At 40.4% G+C, this 22,706-nt stretch overlaps 1 protein-coding gene across 3 annotated transcripts in view; it reads left to right on the top strand.

Moving 5' to 3' along the window:
• The window catches only part of rgs11 (regulator of G protein signaling 11), a 40,939-nt gene that overhangs the window by 11,565 nt on the left and 6,668 nt on the right, over positions 1 to 22,706 (top strand). Inside the window, exons 4-12 of one of the 3 annotated variants that reach the window (XM_063010423.1) lie at positions 786 to 892; positions 2,123 to 2,174; positions 2,263 to 2,321; positions 2,431 to 2,507; positions 7,646 to 7,727; positions 14,315 to 14,383; positions 19,174 to 19,197; positions 20,056 to 20,117; positions 21,272 to 21,385. In XM_063010423.1, coding sequence (XP_062866493.1) covers positions 786 to 892; positions 2,123 to 2,174; positions 2,263 to 2,321; positions 2,431 to 2,507; positions 7,646 to 7,727; positions 14,315 to 14,383; positions 19,174 to 19,197; positions 20,056 to 20,117; positions 21,272 to 21,385 — 646 coding nt within the window. Of the gene's footprint in view, positions 1 to 785; positions 898 to 2,122; positions 2,175 to 2,248; positions 2,322 to 2,430; positions 2,508 to 7,645; positions 7,728 to 14,314; positions 14,388 to 19,168; positions 19,198 to 20,055; positions 20,118 to 21,271; positions 21,386 to 22,706 lie in introns of all 3 variants that reach the window. The other 2 variants (XM_063010422.1, XM_063010424.1) reach the window with 2 other exon arrangements.

Here is a 22,706-nt window from a genome sequence, read left to right as displayed (position 1 = left end):
CACAGCAGTGCTGCTGGAGTTTTTAAATACCGTGTCCACTCACTGCCCACTCTATTAGACACTCCTACCTTGTTGGTCCACCTTGCAGATATAAAGTCAGAGACGATCGCTCATCTTTTGCTGCTGTTTGAGTTGGTCATATTCTAGATCTACTGTTCATAATATTGTAATCCAGAGACATTTTAGCTTGAGTAAGGCAAGGCTGGAAAACCACTGTAGAATGTGCAGTTCTCTGGACCTGAGTTCATCTCAGATGGACCGAAATATACTGAAAATATGCGCTATTGTCGATGAGTCCAGCTTGGTTTCAGCTTGTTTTTAGGAAAACGGCCGTCATGCTCTTTATGCCAAAGATGAAAAGGAACATCCAGACTGTTATCAGTGAAAGGTGCAAAAGCCAACATTTGTCAAGGTATGGGGGTGCAACAGTGGTGTGAAGGTACCATAGGCACAGTGGTACACATTGGTATTTTAAGCAAGACAATAAATGATTCATTTAATCTCTTTTCACTTTGTCTTGGCACGATCTGGTCTTGGATTTGTCCCTTTTTTCAGCAGCACACTTAGATTGTGGGGTGACTGTCAATTCAATAGGTCTTGGGTAGACACTTAGTCCTAATTAACACTTAATTGATGCTAAAAGTCATTGTCATCAAAAATGTGGATATAGAACAATTACGTTTTTCTTTTGCAAATGTCTCATAACATTAAATCCAAATGGATCATCTTATACTGGAAGTGTAAATTCCTTCTCCTTACTGTAGGGTGTGTTTTTGTGTGTGTAGAGGCATCACATATTGGAAACCTCTTGGTGAAATACGGCTACATATACCCACTGAAGGAACCTCGGAACCTGTGTTTGAAACAAGACGACTCACCGTATCGCTTTCAGGTGCAGAACAGCAATCAGACACACGTCCATAAATATAAATGTCAAATCAGAAGTGTACATACACTTGTAAAGGACTTGTACTCTCACCCAGCACTTTATTAGGAACACCCAACTGGTACGTAAATGAATTGATTTTTGTATAAGCTACACCTACTATGCAGACGAACATTACAGTTACTGACTGTAGCGCATCAGTTGCTCTGTCTCCACCCTGTGTCTCATTTATCATTCTATAGGCACCCGCTGTATCAGATAGGTGTACATCATGGCAGTCAATCACTAATTCAACATTAGTGATTATGATTAACAGCTGTCTCTGTGTCCATATACACCGACCGACCATAACATTAAAATCACCTCCTGGTTTCTACACACACTGTCCATTTTATCAGCTCCACTTACCATATAGAAGGACTTTGTAGTTCTACAATTACTGACTGTAGTCTATCTGTTTCTCTGCTTGCTTTGTTTGCCTCTTTTAATGCTACTCTTCCAGGACTACTACAGAGTAGGTATTATTTAGGTGGTGGATCATTCTCAGCACTGCAGTGACACTGGCATGGTGGTGGTGTGTTAGTGTGTGTTGTGCTGGTATGAGTGGATCAGACACAGCAGCGCTGATGGAGTTTTTAAACACCTCACTGTCACTGTTGGTCCAACAAACAAAAATATATCCAGCCAACAGTGTCCTGTAGGCAGCGTCCTGTGACCACTGATGAAGATCTCAAAGATGACCAACTCAAACAGCAACAATAGATGAGTGATCTTCTCTGACTTTACATATACAAGGTGGACCAACTAGGTAGGTGTGGACAGTGAGCGGACACGGTATTTAAAAACTCCATCAGCGCTGCTGTGCCTGATCCACTCATACCAGCACAACACACACTAACACACCACCACCATGTCAGTGTCACTGCAGTGCTGAGAATCATCCACCACCTAAATAATACCTGCTCTGTAGTGGTCCTGTGGGGGTCCTGACCATTGAATAATAGGGTGAAAGCAGGTTAAAGAAATATGTAGAGAAACAGATGGACTACAGTCAGTAATTGTAGAACTACAAAGTGCTTCTATATGGTAAGTGGTGCTGATAAAAAATGTATAGTGTACATCTCCTGTACAGGTGTATATACCATTTTGACTTCATCTGTATTCCCACACACTTACAACCAAGAACGCACTTCAATCATTTAGCTTCTTTGTTAAATTTTTATCCATCCCTTTCAGACTCCATATTACTGGACCTCAAGCCGTTGGCCTGCTTCCGAGCTGGATTATGGTGAGTTCCCTTGCTACAAATCAATCACTCAAATTTCTATCCCAAGATCTAACTGTTCATTTGCCGATCTTCTTGCTTTCCACCAAAGCAATTTATTTGGCCAAGAAGAACATTCGCAAGCAAGGGGAGCTCATTGAGTATGAGAAGGTACATGTATCCAATTTTATTTCAATAGATCTTAATAAGAACAGTGTTTTGTTTTGATTCTGTGGCCATTAGGATCATTTTCTCTACCATCTGTTTGCTATGTTTGCAGGAGTGTTATAATGCTTTACATAAGAGGATCAATCACACCTGGGACTTTGTGGTGATGCAGGCAAGAGAGCAGCTCAGGTGAATGAACATCATCTTTCCACTTATTAATTCAGCTTTGTTTATTAGGTGTGGGGGAAATTTTTAATCATCAGTGAAAGTTCTAGTTGGACTAGCTCAATGTTGGCAACAATAAAAGCAAACAATGTACCAGTGATACAGTAACAAATAGAGCATTACAACCTGGTAAGATCCAGATGAAACCCTTTGGAAACTTTGATGATCCAGTGAGTGGAGTAGACAGTACTATAGTGTTATTTAACTTTGTTGCATGGCTACCTAATACTCTGGTGATTCAGATGAACTTTAGCCATTGACTTCTGTGTCCCATACAAATAGGGCTAGTTTGACTACACCCACAGAAAGTGGTTGATGAACAAAGAACAGTCAAGTCAGAAGACCCAAAAAGACCCAAAACATCCAGTGTAAGGGGCTGGTCCATGCCGCAGGTCACCAGCAGGGGGCCTGGGCGGCGCAGTAAGAGAGCAGCTGGGAGCAGCTCTCCAGAGCTCTATTTCCCAGAAGCCCCAGCACTGATTACTGCTGATCATGGCTGATCAGACACACCTGCTGGGTTCTGGATAAAAAGCTCACCCAAACCATGGCTCAGTGCTGCACCTTTGTAGAGGGGCAGACAGTATAGTAACTAGCAAAAAATGTGAAAAGAGAAAGGAAAGCTACAACAAACAAAACAAAAGAGAGAAAAGAACAGAAAGCTAAAACAATGAAAAAACAATAATCTCAATGGTTACAAACCTCAGCAGACAGATTAACTAAGGTCTAAAATCTGGGTGAAAGGTGTGAGTTGAACTTAAAGGGTTCAGCTCACTGTCTTTGTCTTTAAGTTTAGTAACTTCTGAGAACAGAAACATTTTAGTTAAAGGAGTGTTTTCAGTCTCAAGGCTGAGGATAATTTGGTGTTAGATTTATTCTGCGTACTATTGTCTCACTTTGTTTGAGTACGCCATTTTTAGCGTCTCCTTTGTTTGTCGTTCCTGCCTTTTTTTATTACACCTTTTGCAGTGCTTTTTCCACCTGTTTTTTCCACTCCCCCTGTAGAGAAGTGGTAAAGCCCTGCTCCTTGGTTCAGTGGGTTGCTGGTTTGAATCCAGTCTCAAGCACTCACAACTGTGAAAGCACACAAACATCTCCTCAGCTCCATACATTGTTTTCTTTGTTATATTAATCACATTCACTGCCTAACCTAAAGTAAATAAACCAAGTAATATATATACACCAATCAGCCATAACATTAAAACCACCTCCTTGTTTCTACACTCACTGTCCATTTTATCAGCTCCACTTACCATATAGAAGCACTTTGTAGTTCTACAATTACTGACTGTAGTCCACCTGTTTCTCTGCATGCTTTGTTAGCCCCCTTTCATGCTTCTCTTCGATTGTCAGGGCCACTACAGAGTAGGTATTATTTGGGTGGTGGATCATTCTCAACACTGCAGTGACATTAACATGGTGGTGGTGTGTTAGTGTGTGTTGTGCTGGTATGAGTGGATAAGACACAGCAATGCTAATGGAGTTTTTAAACACCTCACTGTCACTGCTGGACTGAGAGTAGTCCACCAACCAAAAATATCCAGCCAACAGCGCCCCAAGGGCAGCATCCTGTGACCACTGATGAAGGTCTATAAGATGACAAACTCAAACCGCAGCAATAGATGAGCGATCGTCTCTGACTTCACATCTACAAGGTGGACCAACTAGGTAGGAGTGTCTAATAGAGTGGACAGTGAGTGGACACGGTATTTAAACACTCCAGCGGCGCTGCTGTGTCTGATCCACTCATACCAGCACAACACACACTAACACACCACCACCATGTCAGTGTCACTGCAGTGCTGAGAATGATCCACCACCTAAATAATACCTGCTCTGTGGTGGTCCTGTAGGGGTCCTGAACATTGCAGAACAGGGTGAAAGGAGGCTAAAATGTTTGTAGAGAAACAGATGGACTACAGTCAGTAATTGTAGAACCTCTCTACAATGCCTAGCAACCTCTAAGCCCATGAGTATGTAAAGCTTGCTTGACAGTGAAGAGTGGTTGTAGTATCTTCTAGATTCTGTGGTTCTTACATCCCACCATCACAAATGTCTTTTCAGTATAAGGTGACAGTTTGGGTTTTATTCCTGACCTCGTCAAGAGACAACTGTTCCAAGTACTTTTCAATGAGTGCAGGTAATGCTAATCTTTTTATATGGGCACAAAGAAAAACCCAGCTGTATTCAATCTTAATCATTAACAAGGAATTGGAAGGCCATGACACTAAAGTAATTGCCATCATGGAATTTTCAACACCACTTCAATTGGATACTGTAGGCAAATGTCTGGCCCAATTTAATAAATATGGTTCTAGTAACAAAAATGTAATATCTTTTTTCCCACAGTTGCAGAACTAAAACCTCTACAATCTAAACAGTGCCTAAAGCCTCTTCCATTAGCCTTGCAAAAAAAACCATTAGCCATGGAGTCCTTGACTAATGTACTTCCTCAGTGCGCATGAGTAGATCAATGCTGTTACAGAGGACTAGGCATTTGTCCATAAATGCCATAAAAAGGCCATGAGTGTGTGTACTAGTTTTAGCTTTCACCATTGGTGCATGCAGAAGAGAATTGTACTTAAACACCGTCATACTTTCTGTGTCCAGCTTGGTTGTTTCCAGATGCATGGAGCTTTATACAGATGTTTTCTATGTAGATTATTCACATTGAACTATTGCAAGGTTTCTGAGTACATCTGCAACAGCATAATTTAAATCATTGAACTCACATTGTGAACTCTAAATGGCGGATTGATCAAATTAGCTTTGAACTGACTGAGAAAATGAGCACTGGAGCTCAAGATTCTGAGACTCAGAATGTTCTCAGTATGCAGGGCTGTAGACAGTTTGTCTGCACTCCATGCTAAGTGGAAGTTAAAGAAAACTGACCAGACATGTGATGTATCACCAAAAGTATGTGGACATTTTCTGAACTCCTCGGTTCGAAACTCGGTGTTGCCACCGGTCGGCTGGGCGCCATCTGGTGGGCATAATTGGCAGTGCCTGCAGCAGATACTAATTGGCCACCGTATCTGCAGGGTGGGGGCCGGACTATGTGTGGGTGGGTGGGACTTTATACGCTGTGTAAGGACCCTGATTGGCGGAAGAGACACCTGTGCAGCAGGAAGGGGTGGGAAAAGGAAGGCTGTGCACGTGTCGGAAGAGGCATGTACAGCGACATGCTCTCCTCGGATGCAATCTGGTATCTCTCAGCAGCGGAAGACAACAAATTGAGTGCTCTAAATCATGAGGAAAATGGGGAGAAAATGCATTTAAAAAAAACAAGTATGTGGACATCCCTACAAAGCTATACCCATTCTAACAGTTGTTCCATTTCCCTTGCTTGGCTACTGTGCCCCTATTGCCAAAGCATGGTTTATGTAAACCTTTGGGATGGATTGGAACGTTCACTGAGAACCAGGTCTTTTTTTCAAAATCAGTGCCTGAGCTCTCAAATGCTTGTTTGATCAGACAGGTCCAAGTTTTTACAGCCTTGAAGAACAGTGGACACGCCAACTTTATTATCGACTAGGGTTCTGGTATGGTATGTCTAACCAAGTCATGGTCAGGTGTCTACATACTATTGGCCATATAGTATATTAGACAAAAGTTTATATACTTTATGAGTTATGTTCTAAGTGGAATGAAACAAAACTGCACTGCAAAACAGTGCACGTGTTATTGTTGGATTATTCATTTCGTGATGTGGAAGCTTCTAGAATGTCAATTAACTTTTGTAGTCTGGCCTCCTAATTCCTTACTAGTGATTGACTACAGCTGGTGATTTGTCTGTGCCTATATACACTAATCAGCCATATCATTAAAAGCACCACCTTGTTTCTACACTCACTGTCCATGTTATCAGCTCCACTTACCATATAGAAGCACTTTGTTGTTCTACAATTACTGACTGTAGTAATTATTCCATCTACGTCTTTACATACCTTTTTAACCTGCTTTCACCCTGTTCTTCAATGGTCAGGACTCCCACAGGACCACTACAGAGCAGGTATTATTTAGGTGGTGGATCATTCTCAGCACTGCAGTGACAATGACATGGTGGTGGTGTGTTAGTGTGTGTTGTGCTGGTGTGAGTGGATCAGACACAGCAGCGCTGCTGGAGTTCTTAAATGCCGTGTCCACTCACTATCCACTCTATTAGACACTCCTACCTAGTTGGTTCACCTTGTAGATGTAAAGTCAGAGACGATCGCTCATCTATTGCTGCTGTTTGAGTTGGTCATCTTCTAGACCTTCATCAGTGTTCACAGGACACTGCCCACGGGGCGCTGTTGGCTGGATATATGTGTGGTTGGTGGACTATTCTCAGTCCAGCAGTGACAGTGAGGTGTTTAAAATCTCCATCAGTGCTGCTGTGTCTTATCCACTCATACCAGCACAACACACTAACACACCACCACCATGTCATTGTCACTGCAGTGCTGAGAATGATCCACCACCTAAATAATACCTACTCTGTAGTGGTCCTGGGAGAGTCCTGACCATTGAAGAACAGCATGAAAGGAGGCTGACAAAGCATGCAGAGAAACAGATGGACTACAGTCAGTAATTTTAGAACTACAAAGTGCTTCTATATGGTAAGTGGAGCTGATAAAATGGACAGTGAGTGTAGAAACAAGGTGGTGGTTTTAGTGTTATGGCTGATCAGTGTATAGTAAATAGGGTTGTTTTGGCTGCACCCCTGTACACAGTATCAGGGGCAAGAAAACCCAATTTGTTACCCCATGCTGATGGATAAGTTGTCAGAATCTTCAAAGATTATTCATTTACAGAGCTAGGTGAGCTAAATGATGGAGCATAGTTGTTTTAGCCACATTTAGCCCTTTGTTAACAGGTAAATAAAATGAACATGCTCATGGTCAGGTGTTCACATACGTTTGGCTATAAAGTGGCCACATTTTACCTATAGTGTATGTTTAACAAGATTAACAGATACCTAAGTTAACATGGTAAAAATGAAAGTAATCCAGCAGTACCGCAATATTTACTTTAGCGTTTGTAGCATTAGCATTGCTGCGATGTAGCAATTTGACGTTGCATGTTTTTATGTTTCTAAAGTGGTGTTTTTGCCCTCTTCCCAGGGCATCCAAACTTCGTCGAAAGGCTGATCGCATTGTTCTGGAGTGTCAAGAACAAGCATACTGGTTAGTCAACAGACCCCCGGTGAGTTTAGCACATTCTATGCACTCTATAGACACTCACAGCTGTTAGCCTTAGCAACCTTTTAACTTTATTTATGATTCATTTTTGACAGTATTGGCCTGACCTTTAAATGTGTACTTACAGTCACAGTTCTAGTAATCTAACCAAACAAATAAAATAATCACTTTATGGCCAAATGTATGTGGACACCTATTGTAATTAGGGCTGCTGCGATTGGTCGACCTAGTCGATGATGTCGACGCTAAAATGTGTCAACGTCAATATTTTAAGTCGATGCATCATTTTTAAAACTATGTTTATAAATGATCCTTTTTATTTTATACAACGTTTCCAATTATACAACCGTTCATATGATTTCCCTCAGCACTACTTGCTGCGTGCATGACCTAAGTCGTATTTGGTCCAGTCACTGGTTGGCGGCATTAAGCGCAGTCTTAAAAAATGCCGTCTGCAGCAGTCAGAGACCGACTGTAGAGAGCTTTCAATGAAAAGCTAAAAGTTTTCCAAGCCCCAAATCATCCAAAGTTTGGGAATACTTAAAACTGGCAGGAAACAAAAAGGTGGTTTGTACACTGTGCAAAGCTTTGATGGTACCACAGTAGCACTAGCGCCATATTGCACATCTATATTGTTTCATTAAGCTTCTTAATCGCGGAGATCCTAGAATACCGTATTCCTTAGCAAGTTCATTTAGGGTGCATTTTTACTTCTATATTGTTTCATTACGCTTCTTAATCGTGGAGATCTTGGAATACCATATGTCTTAGCGAGTTCAGTTAGACCGCCACACACTTTGCTGCATTGGGCTCGTGATTTTTGTGGTTGCCGCGGCGATTAAAGCGCAAAAACCTTCTCATGTGAATTAACACTTACCCCTTTGTTTACACCACTTAAAATTTGAAATAAGTTTTAAGTGAATGTGTAGGTTAGAATCTGGGCTCATTCTGTCTTTACTGTACATTGGACTTATTTCTGCTATAAGTTGAAGCACTTTGCTTTGTGTACAGAATGCTATGAACACATGTTGCACTTTGTATAATATGGAGCACTTGAGAATTGGATAATATGGACATAAACCCTGTTTACATTTAGTTTTGTGCCATATTATTATGCCATACAGTTTGTTGTTAAAATAAAAGAAGCTTATATGAGATTCTGAATAAATATTTTGAAGGAAAATTAATCGTTAGATTAATCAAATAATTGATAAAATAGTCTATAGATTAATCGATAGAAAAATGGTTGTTAGTGGCAGCCCTAATTGTAATGATTTAGTTAGGTGTTTCATCAACACATTTTGCTAACCACTGTATACTATCAACTAATTTACATAAACATTTGTGGCATATGTTTGTACCTGTAAACATCTTTGTAAAGTGACTAGATACAGTATGTGCTGTATTGCCGAAAGTTTGTGGACACCCCTCCAAAGCTATACCCATTGCTAACAGTTGTGAAAAAAATTTACATCAAATCAAATTATTTAAAAGAAATGTTAGAATTTAGGCTTTGTTTGTAAGGGGAAATAGCTCAAATGGTATCGCACTCGCTTAGCATGCGAGAGGTAGCGGAATCGATGCCCGCATTCTCCAGTGCAGAAACATTATAGAGCAGTTGTAGCCTAGTGGTTAAGGTACTGGACTAGACAGCTGAAGGTCACTGGTTCAAACCCCACCAATGCCAGTTTGCCACTGTTGGGCCCTTAACCCTTAATTGCTTAGACTGTAAGTCACTTTGGATAAAAGCATCTGCTAAATGCCATAAATGTTATGTAAATGTTACCACAATTTGGGAAAGGTAATTTTCTTGTTTCCTTGCCAAAGCATGGTTCATGAAGACCTTTAGGATGAATTGGAACGTCCACTAAAAACTAGGTCTTTTTCCAGCATCAGTGCACAAATGCTTGTTTGACTTTTGTACATTTGTACATGTGAATTTGTACAGTTCTACAGAAAAGTGTACAATGTTTATTATTGCCTAGAGTTCTGGTATGGTATGTATAACAAAGTAATTTTCAGGTGTCCACATACTTTTGGCAGTGTAGTATATTGGTCAAAAGTTAATATACTGTATGATTTATTGTCTAGGAAAAAACATTTTTCATCTGTTAAAATAATCCTCATATGCTTTTATATTTATGGACCGTCTGTACTTATGAAATATTCAGTGTTTAAAAGCAGCAGTTCCATTTAAGAAGGGGGGTTGGGAAAGGAATATGTCAAAAGAGAAGAAGAAAAGAAAATAAGTTATGAAATGGAAATACTGTGTCATAAAAAGTTACCCCCCCTTCCTGCATTCATTTATTCATTCATTTATTTATTCATTTTTATTTTATCACTGCTTTAAGGGTCACAGTGGGTCCAGTTTCAAAAGAATCACTGGGCGCAATGCAGTAAAACACCCTGGACAGGACGGTCATGACGGTCATTCCAGAATTGTTACAAAACTCCAACAATTAGCGTCCTCAGTTCCCAAACCATTAAAAAGTCTCATTAATAGAAAAGGTGATGGAATACAGTGGTAAAGATGCCTTTGTCCCAACTTTTTTGAGTGTGTTGCAGGCATTAAATTCTGCATTTGTTTATAATTACACAATACAATGACGCTGATCAGTGAAAACATTGAAAATCTTTTCTTTCTATATTGTTAAATAATTAAAATAATGAACCAATCACAGATGTTTGTTTTTACTGCATCTTACAAAATGACCCAACTGTTCCAGAAGGCGATGGTTAGGATGAAGAAAGGAACCATGAGCATGAGATTATTACGATGAATAATAAAGGATGGTGGTGCAGTGTTGTGTTTATGCAGTTGTGTGTTTCAGATGGCAGGTCAGATGACCAGGGCTTTCTCTTTAATGGCTCCAGCTTCTGCTCAAGGGCTTAAGAGGATTCCATTACTGAAAAGTGTGTGTTAAAGAGAGAGAGAGAGAGAGGGTCTAAAATGGAAAGGCGTCTATACACGTGGAACCATCAGTGGAAACATTATCCGAAAATTATGGCTTAATCCGGGTTGGATTTGGATCAAGGCCATTTCATTCCATCAAGTGATTTTTTGTTTTAATGTACACTTTCTGGACAAAGATATAAGGACTGCTGACCAAAGCTTGTTGGACATCCTATTCCAAATCCCTGAGCATTGATAAACATATTCATATAATACATATAATACATTTTGGAGTGTGTCTGTGGGATTTGTGCCCATTCTGTCAAAAGAACATTTGTGAGACACTGATGTTACTGTTTATGATAACACTTTTGGAAACTGGATCTTTGCAAGCCAGATGTTAAGTTGGCTTTAGGTAAAGGCTCTGTACAGGCCACTTGAGTTTCTCCACATTTAAGGCCTTTGTGTACCTTGCTCTGGTTACAGGGGTGCAGTCATGCTGGAAAAGGAAATGGGCTTTTTAATGTATTTTATATAAATAATTTATATACCAATATGTGTTGTCAAAATATCTAAACTCAGTAATTAGGCAGAGTATTAGATGTACAGTGTATCACAAAAGTGAGTACACCCCTCACATTTCTACAGATATTTAAGTATATCTTTTCATAGGACAACACTGACAAAATGACACTTTGACACAATGAAAAGTAGTCTGTGTGCAGCTTATATAACAGTGTAAATTTATTCTTCCCTCAAAAAAACTCAATATACAGCCATTAATGTCTAAACCACCGGCAACAAAAGTGAGTACACCCCTTAGTGAAAGTTCCAGAAGTGTCAATATTTTGTGTGGCCACCATTATTTCCTAGAACTGCCTTAACTCTCCTGGGCATGGAGTTTACCAGAGCTTCACAGGTTGCCACTGGAATGCTTTTCCACTCCTCCATGACGACATCACGGAGCTGGCGGATATTCGAGACTTTGCGCTCCTCCACCTTCCGCTTGAGGATGCCCCAAAGATGTTCTATTGGGTTTAGGTCTGGAGACATGCTTGGCCAGTCCATCACCTTTACCCTCAGCCTCTTCAATAAAGCAGTGGTCGTCTTAGAGGTGTGTTTGGGGTCATTATCATGCTGGAACACTGCCCTGCGACCCAGTTTCCGGAGGGAGGGGATCATGCTCTGCTTCAGTATTTCACAGTACATATTGGAGTTCATGTGTCCCTCAATGAAATGTAACTCCCCAACACCTGCTGCAATCATGCAGCCCCAAACCATGGCATTCCCACCACCATGCTTGACTGTAGGCATGACACACTTATCTTTGTACTCCTCACCTGATTGCCGCCACACATGCTTGAGACCATCTGAACCAAACAAATTAATCTTGGTCTCATCAGACCATACGACATGGTTCCAGTAATCCATGTCCTTTGTTGACATGTCTTCAGCAAACTGTTTGCGGGCTTTCTTGTGTAGAGACTTCAGAAGAGGCTTCCTTCTGGGGTGACAGCCATGCAGACCAATTTGATGTAGTGTGCGGCGTATGGTCTGAGCACTGACAGGCTGACCCCCCACCTTTTCAATCTCTGCAGCAATGCTGACAGCACTCCTGCGCCTATCTTTCAAAGACAGCAGTTGGATGTGACGCTGAGCACGTGCACTCAGCTTCTTTGGACGACCAACGCGAGGTCTGTTCTGAGTGGACCCTGCTCTTTTAAAATGCTGGATGATCTTGGCCACTGTGCTGCAGCTCAGTTTCAGGGTGTTGGCAATCTTCTTGTAGCCTTGGCCATCTTCATGTAGCGCAACAATTCGTCTTTTAAGATCCTCAGAGAGTTCTTTGCCATGAGGTGCCATGTTGGAACTTTCAGTGACCAGTATGAGAGAGTGTGAGAGATGTACTATTAAATTGAACACACCTGCTCCCTATGCACACCTGAGACCTAGTAACACTAACAAATCACATGACATTTTGGAGGAAAAATGACAAGCAGTGCTCAATTTGGACATTTAGGGGTGTAGTCTCTTAGGGGTGTACTCACTTTTGTTGCCGGTGGTTTAGACATTAATGGCTGTATATTGAGTTATTTTGAGGGAAGAATAAATTTACACTGTTACATAAGCTGCACACAGACTACTTTTCATTGTGTCAAAGTGTCATTTTGTCAGTGTTGTCCCATGAAAAGATATACTTAAATATCTGCAGAAATGTGAGGGGTGTACTCACTTTTGTGATACACTGTAGTTATGGTCCCAAAACAATGTAACAGTTACAGCTAGGTGAACTAAGACAACAAAATAATTAAACTTGGAGCTGAGAACCCACATACTAGATGGCATCCAGCATTTAATATGTTTTAAACACGTTATTGCTGGTCATTGACCATGATTTACTGTGCCTTAAAACACCAACAGATCGGCATTTGGCAGAAACCGACTTGTGCTGGTCAGGGTAGCACTGATCCTCACTGCAATGTTACTTGAAACTATTTCTAAGTAGGTTTTAGTTTTAAGATAATCTGTACAAACAATTGTCTGCAAGTACTTGGTTCTTTTTGCCCAAAAAATAGGACTATCACCTGTTTGACAGTCAGAGAGACATACAATGCTGGGCTAATGGTAGTTACTCATAGTTTACATGTTGAATGCAGCCTATATGATCAGCATCAAGACCTGAAGACTTTGATGGGGGCCAAATTGTTATCAGATGACTGGAATTAAGTATCTCTGGATTTTTTTTTATCACTGCTTTATTCTGTTAAGGGTCACAGTCCGGTTTCCCCAGAATTACTGGGTGCAATGCAGTACCACACCCTGGACAGGACACTATTCCATCACGGGGCCTCGGTCATCCCCCAGTAGTGTCCCAAACCATTAAAAAGTGCCATTCGTTATCCAAATCGTTATCAGATGACTGGAATGAAGTATCTCTGGATTTGGAAAGTATTTAGACTCTTTGACTTTTATATAACTGTTTGTATAATTCTCAGAAGTATTCAGACCCCTTATTCAATACTTTGTAGAAGCTTCTTTGGCAGCTGTTACAAGCTTTGCTTACCTGGATTTGGGCAGTTTATCCTCTTCTTCATGGCAGATTCTCTTAAGCTCTGTCAGATTTGATGCTCAGGTCTCTCCACAGATGTGGTTGTATTTAAGAAGACTTGCAGCTGTAATTGCTGCCAAAGAGGCCTTTGCAAAGTATTCAATAAAGCATCTGAATGCTTCTGTGTATAATAAATGCTAGTTTTGACTTTAATTAATTTAATAAACTCTAAAGCATGTTTTAACTTGGTCGTTACGGATTTTTTAACTGATAAACAAGTCTTTAACAAAGTTTAGCAAAAACGTGGTGAGCTACAACCCATCTGCTTGCTATGACTGAGCCTTTGGTGGATACCAAATCATGATACCAAATAAGTCACCTGCTTATTGTAAAATATTTCAGAACAGTAAAACTTGAATATACTGTCACCTCGTCACTTTTATTTTGCCTGTCAGTAATTGTTTGAGTGTGTTACATTGAATACTGAAAGATCCATTTAAGTTGGTCAGCCAAAGCAGCTTTGTAGTTTTATCAGTTAAATAATAGTTTAAGAGAATTAACAAATTACAGCTTTTTGGTTTTACTGCATTATATAAAATGTCTTAACTTTTCGAAAAATGGGTTTTTACTTTGTTTTTGTTCTTTTTAGCCTGGTGCAATGGACATTTTGGATCTTGGACCAGAGAAAAGAAACATCGCAAACACACGGGTGCAACTTGTAGGTTGACTTTTTTTTATTCTTTCAGTACTAAACAGTTCATTTAGAAGGACAGAATCCAACAGCTGCCTTAAGTTACACTATATGATTAAAAGTACTGTATGTGGACACCCCTGATAATGATTAACAGTAAATGTTTCAGGTACAACAATCGCTAACAGGTGTATAATATGTTTTCAGACCACTTATAAATCACCTTTCAAACAACAGTTTGGAAAAGATCTTTTACTGTTGTAGCATGACTGTGCACAAAACGAGGTCTATAAAGACATGGTTTGACTAATTACGTGGTAAGAAACTTTAGTGGCATGCACAAAGCCCTGATCTCAACCCCACCAAATATCCTTATGCATAGTTCACACTACACGATTTTTGCCCTGATTTTCGCTCGGTGAATGGTCGGCGCTAGATTTGCAGGCTCGGGAGCAACTCGCGTTTGCTCGGCAATCGAAACTCCGCTCTCAATCGCTATGTGTTGATCCGAGCGGCTCGAAGAGACTGAAGAAATATATCTAGCATGTCAAATATCTGGATCTGAGATGCCCAGCTGGCATTGAGTGCTATGTTGAACAGCCAATGAGAACACAAGATACGGGGTGAGGGGAAATGCAAGGGAGGAGTGTAAACAGGTGTGACAGGGGCTTAATATAGTTTATATCACAATACTTCGGCACACACACAAGTTTTACAGTATTTCTGACCTGATCGTTCTCTACAAAACATAACACCAATGTTGCATTGCAAATATATTTATTAACCTCCAACTCACTATAGAACAATCCGTGCTGTTCGTGTAGCCCAATCCACTCAGATTCATTTATTTATCTGTCATTTTACACTGATCGCTTGCTACTTGTTGATGTGCATTTTTGGACGTGCTATAATAAAACCTTTCGTCATTTCTTGCATTTGTTTTCATGACAAAACATAGTTTGGGAGATCAGAGAAGCTCGTCTGCAATTCCATTTAGTGATAGATCGTGTAGTGTAAAACCCCCTATCACTGATCAGTTGTGTAGTGTGGAATACACAACGACTTGAAAGACCCCCGATTACAAGAGATCCAGTCATGTAGTGTGAACTTGGCATTAGGATGAATTACTTAACTTCGATTAAAGGCAAGTGCTGCTTTGACTTAATGTACAGATATTCACACAGAAGATGTTGGTGCCAGTGGTCAAGTGTCCACATTCTTTTGGTCATATACTGTTATGTAGTAGCATACACCAAAAGTAAGTTCCTGTATTTAAAGTACTGTATATTAATCAGGATTTGGTAAATATGGAGCTCAGGTGGCATAGCCAATAGCACAGCAGCACTGGGAGTTTGAATCTCAGCTCTGCTACCGGTCTGCTGGGCGCCCCCTAGCAGGCACAATTGGCAGTGTTTCAGCAGACAAAATTGGGCACTAGTCTACTGGGTAAGAAAAGACTAAAGTAAAAAAGGCTTGGGGTCTTTGACGGTGTGTAAGGATCCCAATTAGTATCCCAAGGCACCTGTATCGAGGTGGAGGATCAGCGTGTGACTCTCCATGTGTGAGACTGGCCTCACCAGAGTAAAGAGGGTCGGTGGACTTCTCAAATATACTCTCTTTGGAGTAGCGGAAGACAAACTGGCTATGCTAAACTTGGAGAAAAAGAAAGTAAAATGAATAAGTACAGTGCATTTGCAACATTGCATCTACTGTTCCTAAAGGAACCCACACCAGATGTATTACAGTTCCTCATTTGTGTCGTGATGAAATATTTGCTGAATGGTTCTGATTATCTCTGTTCTTCTCCCATTTGCTTGGAACCGTACTCAAGTAAGTATTTACCTTTAAAAATAAAGATTTACATTCTTTTTTTTGTGTTCTTATATTTGTGCATTTGGTTCATAATCTCATGTACAAATTTTAGATGTTCTGTGTTTAGAACCCAACATTTTGAAACAAAAATATGTTATACGCTGGTGTCAAAACGTTATGACCAATCCCCAAAAATAGAAACGTAATGCATGTTACCTTTAGGCATATTTGAAACAGTGGCGGCTGCTGGTCTTTCAAACAGGGGAAGCTCATTGTCGGCTTACATCATAAAATTTGTCAATTTATTTATATATAAATTGTGCCCTCTGTTCCTTTTCAAGAAAATGGCCTGAAATGGGATGCAGTTTGTCTTTCGACTTCACTCGCAAAATCCGCGATGGGACTGAAGCTCCAAGTGATAGCTGTCAATCAAAACAGGATTCAGCCTTTCGACTGATCCAATCATCTTGCAGAAGCTCAGCGTCCAGACCCGCCCACAGCTCCATTCACCCCCAGAGATGCTCAGCGTCCGGGGGCGGGACAAAATCGTGGCATTTATCCAATGACCGACGAGTTTCGAAGCAATGAAAAAAACCCTCCCATGCAGCTCAGCTTCTGCGGGCAAATGCATTGAGCTACGGGAAAGTAGATAGAGTCAGTCGATTTCTGATAAGTAGCTGATTCTGAATTAACTCGTCTTCGAGATGAACGTGTTCTAACACAACTGTACATATTTGACCATTTAATTTTTGACATTTTAGGGGAAGCTGAGCTTCCCTTGCAGTCTTAGAGAAATCGCCACTGATTTGAAATGCTGGGATGATGGTAGTTACTCGAAGTAGACCAAAACTCAGACCTGATTGTATTTTCAATACAGCAAGAGGTGAGAACCTACCAACAGTGGTCCGAAGAGGGACAACTGCTGACAGGGTGATGGGCGGCCAAGACTTTTTGATGAAATGACTGTGTTAAAACAGACAGTGCATCAAACTTTTCTGTGTTTTGGGCTGCATAGTCACAGGCCAGTCCCATGCTAACTTCTGTCCACCATTGAAAGCACCTACATTAGGCATGTAGGTGTCGGAAATGAATTGAAGCAAAAGAAGAGAGTCGACTGTTCGGTTTTCCTGTAGATCTTGTGGCGCAGGGATGCACTGTTGGATGATGCACCTCATAAGACATAGAATGTACTGGGAATGTCCTGGTACCAGACACCACAGGTCACCTTTAGAGGTCTCGTAAAGGCCATGTCTTACTGGGTCAGAGCTGTTTTAACTACTTGTTCCCACCAGTGATGGGGCTCAAACCAGAAACCTTCAAATTACTAGTTCACTACCTTAACAAATGGGTTATCACTGCCCCATTTATATAGCTCTAGCCTCAAAATGTAATGTACACCCACACCTAACAACACTGCTTCAAGTAATACAACTACTAGTACAACACATTACACTAATGGCATTACCATGTTCTTGTTATTACTGAAGTGCTGGGAATTGACAGCTATTCAAATAATATTTGGTCAGTAGGGGCCCCTTTACAACGATGGGTCTGGTGTTTGGTCTAAAATGTGTACAGATCTACAGTCAGTAATTGTATACCCACACAGTGCAATTTGACCTCAATGGTATATTGTAGTGGCTGTGTTTCTTGTTGTGAATAAATATACAACCCCAAATCATAAAAAGTTGGGACAGTATGGAAAATGCAAATAAAATAAAAATGCAGTGTTCCTTACATTTACTTTGACTTTTATTTGATTGCAGACAGTTTGAACCCAAGATATTTTATGTTTTGTCTGCTCAACTTCATTTCATTTATTAATAAACATTCATTCCTGCATTTCAGGCCTGCAACACATTCCAAAAAAGTTGGGACAAGGGCAATTTAGGGCCAGTAATGAGGTGAAAAAACTAAGTAATGATGCGATTTTAAACAGGTGATGTCAACAGGTGATTGTAATCATGGTTTGGTACAAAAGCAGCATCCAGGAAAGGCTGAGTCTTTGATGAGCAAAGATGATCAGAGGATCTCCAGTTTGTCAACAAATGCGTGAGAAAATGATTGAAATGTTTAAAAACAATGTACCTCAAGGAAAGATTGGAAGGGATTTGCATATTCCTCCCTCTACAGTGCATAATATCATTAAACCATTCAAGGAATCAGGAGAAATTTCAGTGCATAAAGACCAAGGGTGCAAGTCGAACTCCCGTGATCTTCGATCCCTCAGACGGCACTGCATCAAGAACCCCCACTCTTTGGCAAACCTTTGTCCAGCACTACAATAGAGTTACATGCACAAATGCCACTTAAAACTTTACTGTGCAAAAAAGAAGCCTTATTTATAGTTAACCATGTCCAGAAGCAACGTCGACTTCTCTGGGCTTTGAGGCATCTAGGATGGACCATCACACAGTGGAAACGTGTATTGTGGTCAGATGAATTTTTCGTCCATGCATTTTTCAACAACACAATGCAAAACCACATGCTGCACACATTACAAAGGCACGGCTGTGGAAGAAGAGGGTACGGGTACTGGACTGGCCTGCCTGCAGTCCTGACCTGTCCCCAATAGAGAATGTGTGGAGAATTTTTAAATTAAAAATGGGACAACGACCCCGTACTGTTGCACATCTTAAGACGTGTTTGCAGGAAGAATGAGACAAAATAAAAGCTGAAACACTAAATGACTTGGTCTCCTCGGGGCCAAAACGTCTTGTAAGTGTGGTGAAAAGAAATAGCAAGTAAATGCTTTACTGTCCCAACTTTTTTAGGAATGGATGTTTATTAATAAATGAAATAAAGTTGAGCAGATAAAACATAAAATATCTCAGGTTCATCCTGTCTGCAATGAAATAAATGTCAAAGTTAATATAAGAAACTCTGTGTTTTTTTATTATTACTATTTGCATTTTCTATGCTGTCCCAACTTTTTCTGATTTGGGGTTGTAAAACATCAAAGAATTGTTTTTAAAATGACTTTTTCGGGTTGAATTTCAGAAAAGAACGTCGCATTCTACAGGAGAGAGGTAATTATATTTGGATGAGTGCATGAGTACAAACCCCATTGTGATACATCTATCTTAGATAAGGCCAAAATTATGTGGACACCAGACTATAAGCTTGCTGGTCTTATAATTCTCTATTAATATTGAGTTGATTTGTACAAAGGCTTTCCATGTGATTATAGATTGTGTGTGTAACTTTGTGAGGATTTTCGATGTTTTGATTTATCCCAAAAGTGTTCCTCCACACCAAATGATTTATTTCAATGTTCAATGATTCATTTATCTTCACCCTGAACAGATTAGCATTACATCAAAGCGTGTAATTTATTCCCTAATCCACTCATATACTGCTCCACCTGGGAATTGAACCCAGGACCTTCTTGCTGTGAGGCACCAGTGCTACCCACTTAGCCATCATGCTGCCCTATATAAAATTCATTATATAAAAGTAATCTATTAGGTTTATTTGCTTCTAACTTAGTAGCAACAGTGCACTAAGCAATGTCTAAAACGATATTTGTTGTGGAGGAATTTAAGTGGCCTGCACAGAGCCGTGACCTCAACCCCAATAAATGCTTTTGGCATCCAGTATCAGTGCTTGAGTGAGCTGACCACTGCTTTTTTAAATGCTTTTTTGATTCCATAGCCACAAAGTGGTGGTCAGCTCGATTATAATGTCCATGATTTTGGAATGGGATGTCTAACAAGCTCATGGTCACACACTTCTGGTTATATATTGTGTCTTTTATTTGTAAAGTGTATTGTAAAAAAAAAAAAAAAACCTTTTCTATGATACGTTATTGTGTGTGTGTGTGTGTGTGTGTGTGTGTGTGTGTGTGTGTGTGTGTGTGTGTGTGCATCTATGACCAATGGTGTTAGGTTGATCGAATTAGGAAATGCCTGGGAAGAAATCGGATCAAGTCCTCAATCTGTTTGGAAAGGTACATCATGATCTGAATGAACACAGTAGATACACCGATCAGCCATAATATGAAAACACACATTGTCCATGTTATCAGCTCCACTTACCATATAGAAGCACTTTGTAGTTCTACAATTACTGACTGTAGTCCATCTGTTTCTCTGTATACTTTGTTATCCCCCTGTCATGCTGTTCTTCAATGGTCAGGACTCTCCCAGGACCATTTACATTTTACATTTACATTTTTGGCATTTAGCAGACACCTTTATCCAAAGTGACTTACAGTTCAGTTACAGTATACAGTCTGAGCAATTGGGGCTTAAGGGCCTTGCTCAAGGTCCCAACAGCAGCAACCTGGCAGTGGTAGGGCTTGAACCAGCGACCTTATGATTACTTGACCAGTACCTTATCCACTATGCTACAGCTTGCCTCCAAGGGCCACTACAGAGCAGGTATTATTTGGGTGGTGGATCATTCTCAGCACTGCAGTAACACTGACATGATGGTGGTGTGTTAGTGTGTGTTGTGCTGGTATAAGTGGATAAGACACAGCAGCGCTGCTGGAGTTTTTAAACACCTCCCTGTCACTGCTGGACTGAAAATAGTCCACCAACCAAAAATATCCAGCCAACAGCATCCCGTGGGCAGCGTCCTTTGACCACTGATGAAGGTCTAGAAGATGACCAACTAAAACAGCAGCAATAAATGAGCGATCGTCTCTGACTTTACATCTACAAGGTGGACCAACTAGGTAGGAGGGTCTAATAGAGTGGACAGTGAGTGGACACGGTATTTAAAAACTCCAGCAGTGCTGCTGTGTCTGATCCACTCATACCAGGACAACACACACTAACACACCACCACCATGTCAGTGTTACTGCAGTGCTGAGAATCATCCACCTAAATAATACCTGCTTTGTAGTGGTCCTATGGGGGTTCTGACCATTGAAGAACAGGGTGAAAGCAGGCTAAAAAAGTATGTAGAGTAACAAGTGGACTACAGTCAGTTATTGTAGAACAACAAAGTGCTCCTATATGGTAAGTGGAGCTGATAAAATGGACAGTGAGTGTAGAAACAAGGAGGTGGTTTTAATGTTATGGATGATCAGTGTATAATTATATTCTGTGCTGAATTTCTAGACGTTTCTCTGATAACCGGGTGTGTATGTGTAGTTTTGTGAAGTACAGTAAACAGTACCAGAACCATGATCCCATAATGCAAGGCTGCCTTCCCAGCAACCCATGGATCACAGACGACATCATGTACTGGAGCATGAATTCAGAAACGTAAGTCTTAGTTTACCAGTTTTAGCAGTATTAGCTGGTTGCTACTCACATGTAGGGTTGCCAACTTTCAGAACTGGAAATAAGGAACACCCTGGGCTGGCTGGTTGGCGGAAGGCATAGGGTGGGGGTTGCTTTGGCGGGTGTTTACACCTATAAAAATATAACGGGTCTTACACCGTCATAGGAACATTATCAAAATGTTTAATTTAGGCTGTTTAACATTTATTATTTTCGCTCTTTATAATAATAAATCAGAACCATATTTTAGGCAAAACAACATGCATGAAGAACATCATGTAACATTTTTTCTCAATAGTGCAAACTATTGCAAATTTTAAAAATAAAACAGACCTGGTATTATAAAAAATGCTGAACATTTCTCACATTTTTTCATAAATACTTGTTTTTTTTTGTCTTGTTTAGTTGATGTATTACAGTGGGCACTGTTTGAAATACAGTAATCCCTCGCTATATCGCGCTTCGACTTTTGCGGCTTCACTCTATCGCGGATTTTATTTGCAAGCATGTCTAAATATAAACCGCGGATTTCTGCTAGTGATGGGTCGGTCGCGAACGATCCGGCTCTAAGAGCCGGCTCTTTAAAGTGAACGATGGGATTCGTTTTTTTTTTTTCGTTTTTTTCCCCCGTTTTTTTTTCTGTTAAAGCCGCACGTGATTGGTCAAGATGCGTAGTGGACAGCGTGCACACGAACAGGAGAAAGAACTTGATAAAGTTCTGCAGACAAGGGGGGTGTGTTCGAAAAGCTAGCTCTCTCTCTACATAGACGCATTTTACGTCATCCTGTGTGTGCTCCCGATAAGGAGGCTGTTCAAACATGGCTGACTGTGCGGACAAACGAATGGAGTTCTTTTCAAACGTAAATAAAATATTACTGATTTTTAACTTGTATAAACTTGTACCGAGTGTTTTTATTTGCAAGTTCGGGCTTGTCAGGAAATGTAACCGTTATCGTTACATGAAGAGTGATGTTATATTGACGTTAGCATGCTGTGCTACCTCAATCCATTGGTTTTAATGACAAGATGCTAAAGCCGATGGAATCGGGTTATAAAAATAACCATATAAACACATGGTTTTTACTTCGCGGATTTTCACCTTTCGCGGAGGGTTCTGGAACGCAACCCCCGCGATCGAGGAGGGATTACTGTAAACTCAACTGTGTGGCATCATTTGCTGGCATGTTACTTTTTTGTATTATATTTTGTTAGAATTTCATATGTACACTGTCAATTTGATATTTTCTTCCACAAAGTAATTTTAGTTAACCAAACTAGATTTCTTCTTAGGGTAATTTTGCTG

Source organism: Trichomycterus rosablanca, chromosome 15 (genome assembly GCF_030014385.1).
Source record: "Trichomycterus rosablanca isolate fTriRos1 chromosome 15, fTriRos1.hap1, whole genome shotgun sequence".
Lineage (NCBI taxonomy): Eukaryota > Metazoa > Chordata > Actinopteri > Siluriformes > Trichomycteridae > Trichomycterus > Trichomycterus rosablanca.
This window is presented reverse-complemented; position numbering and strand designations above follow the sequence as displayed.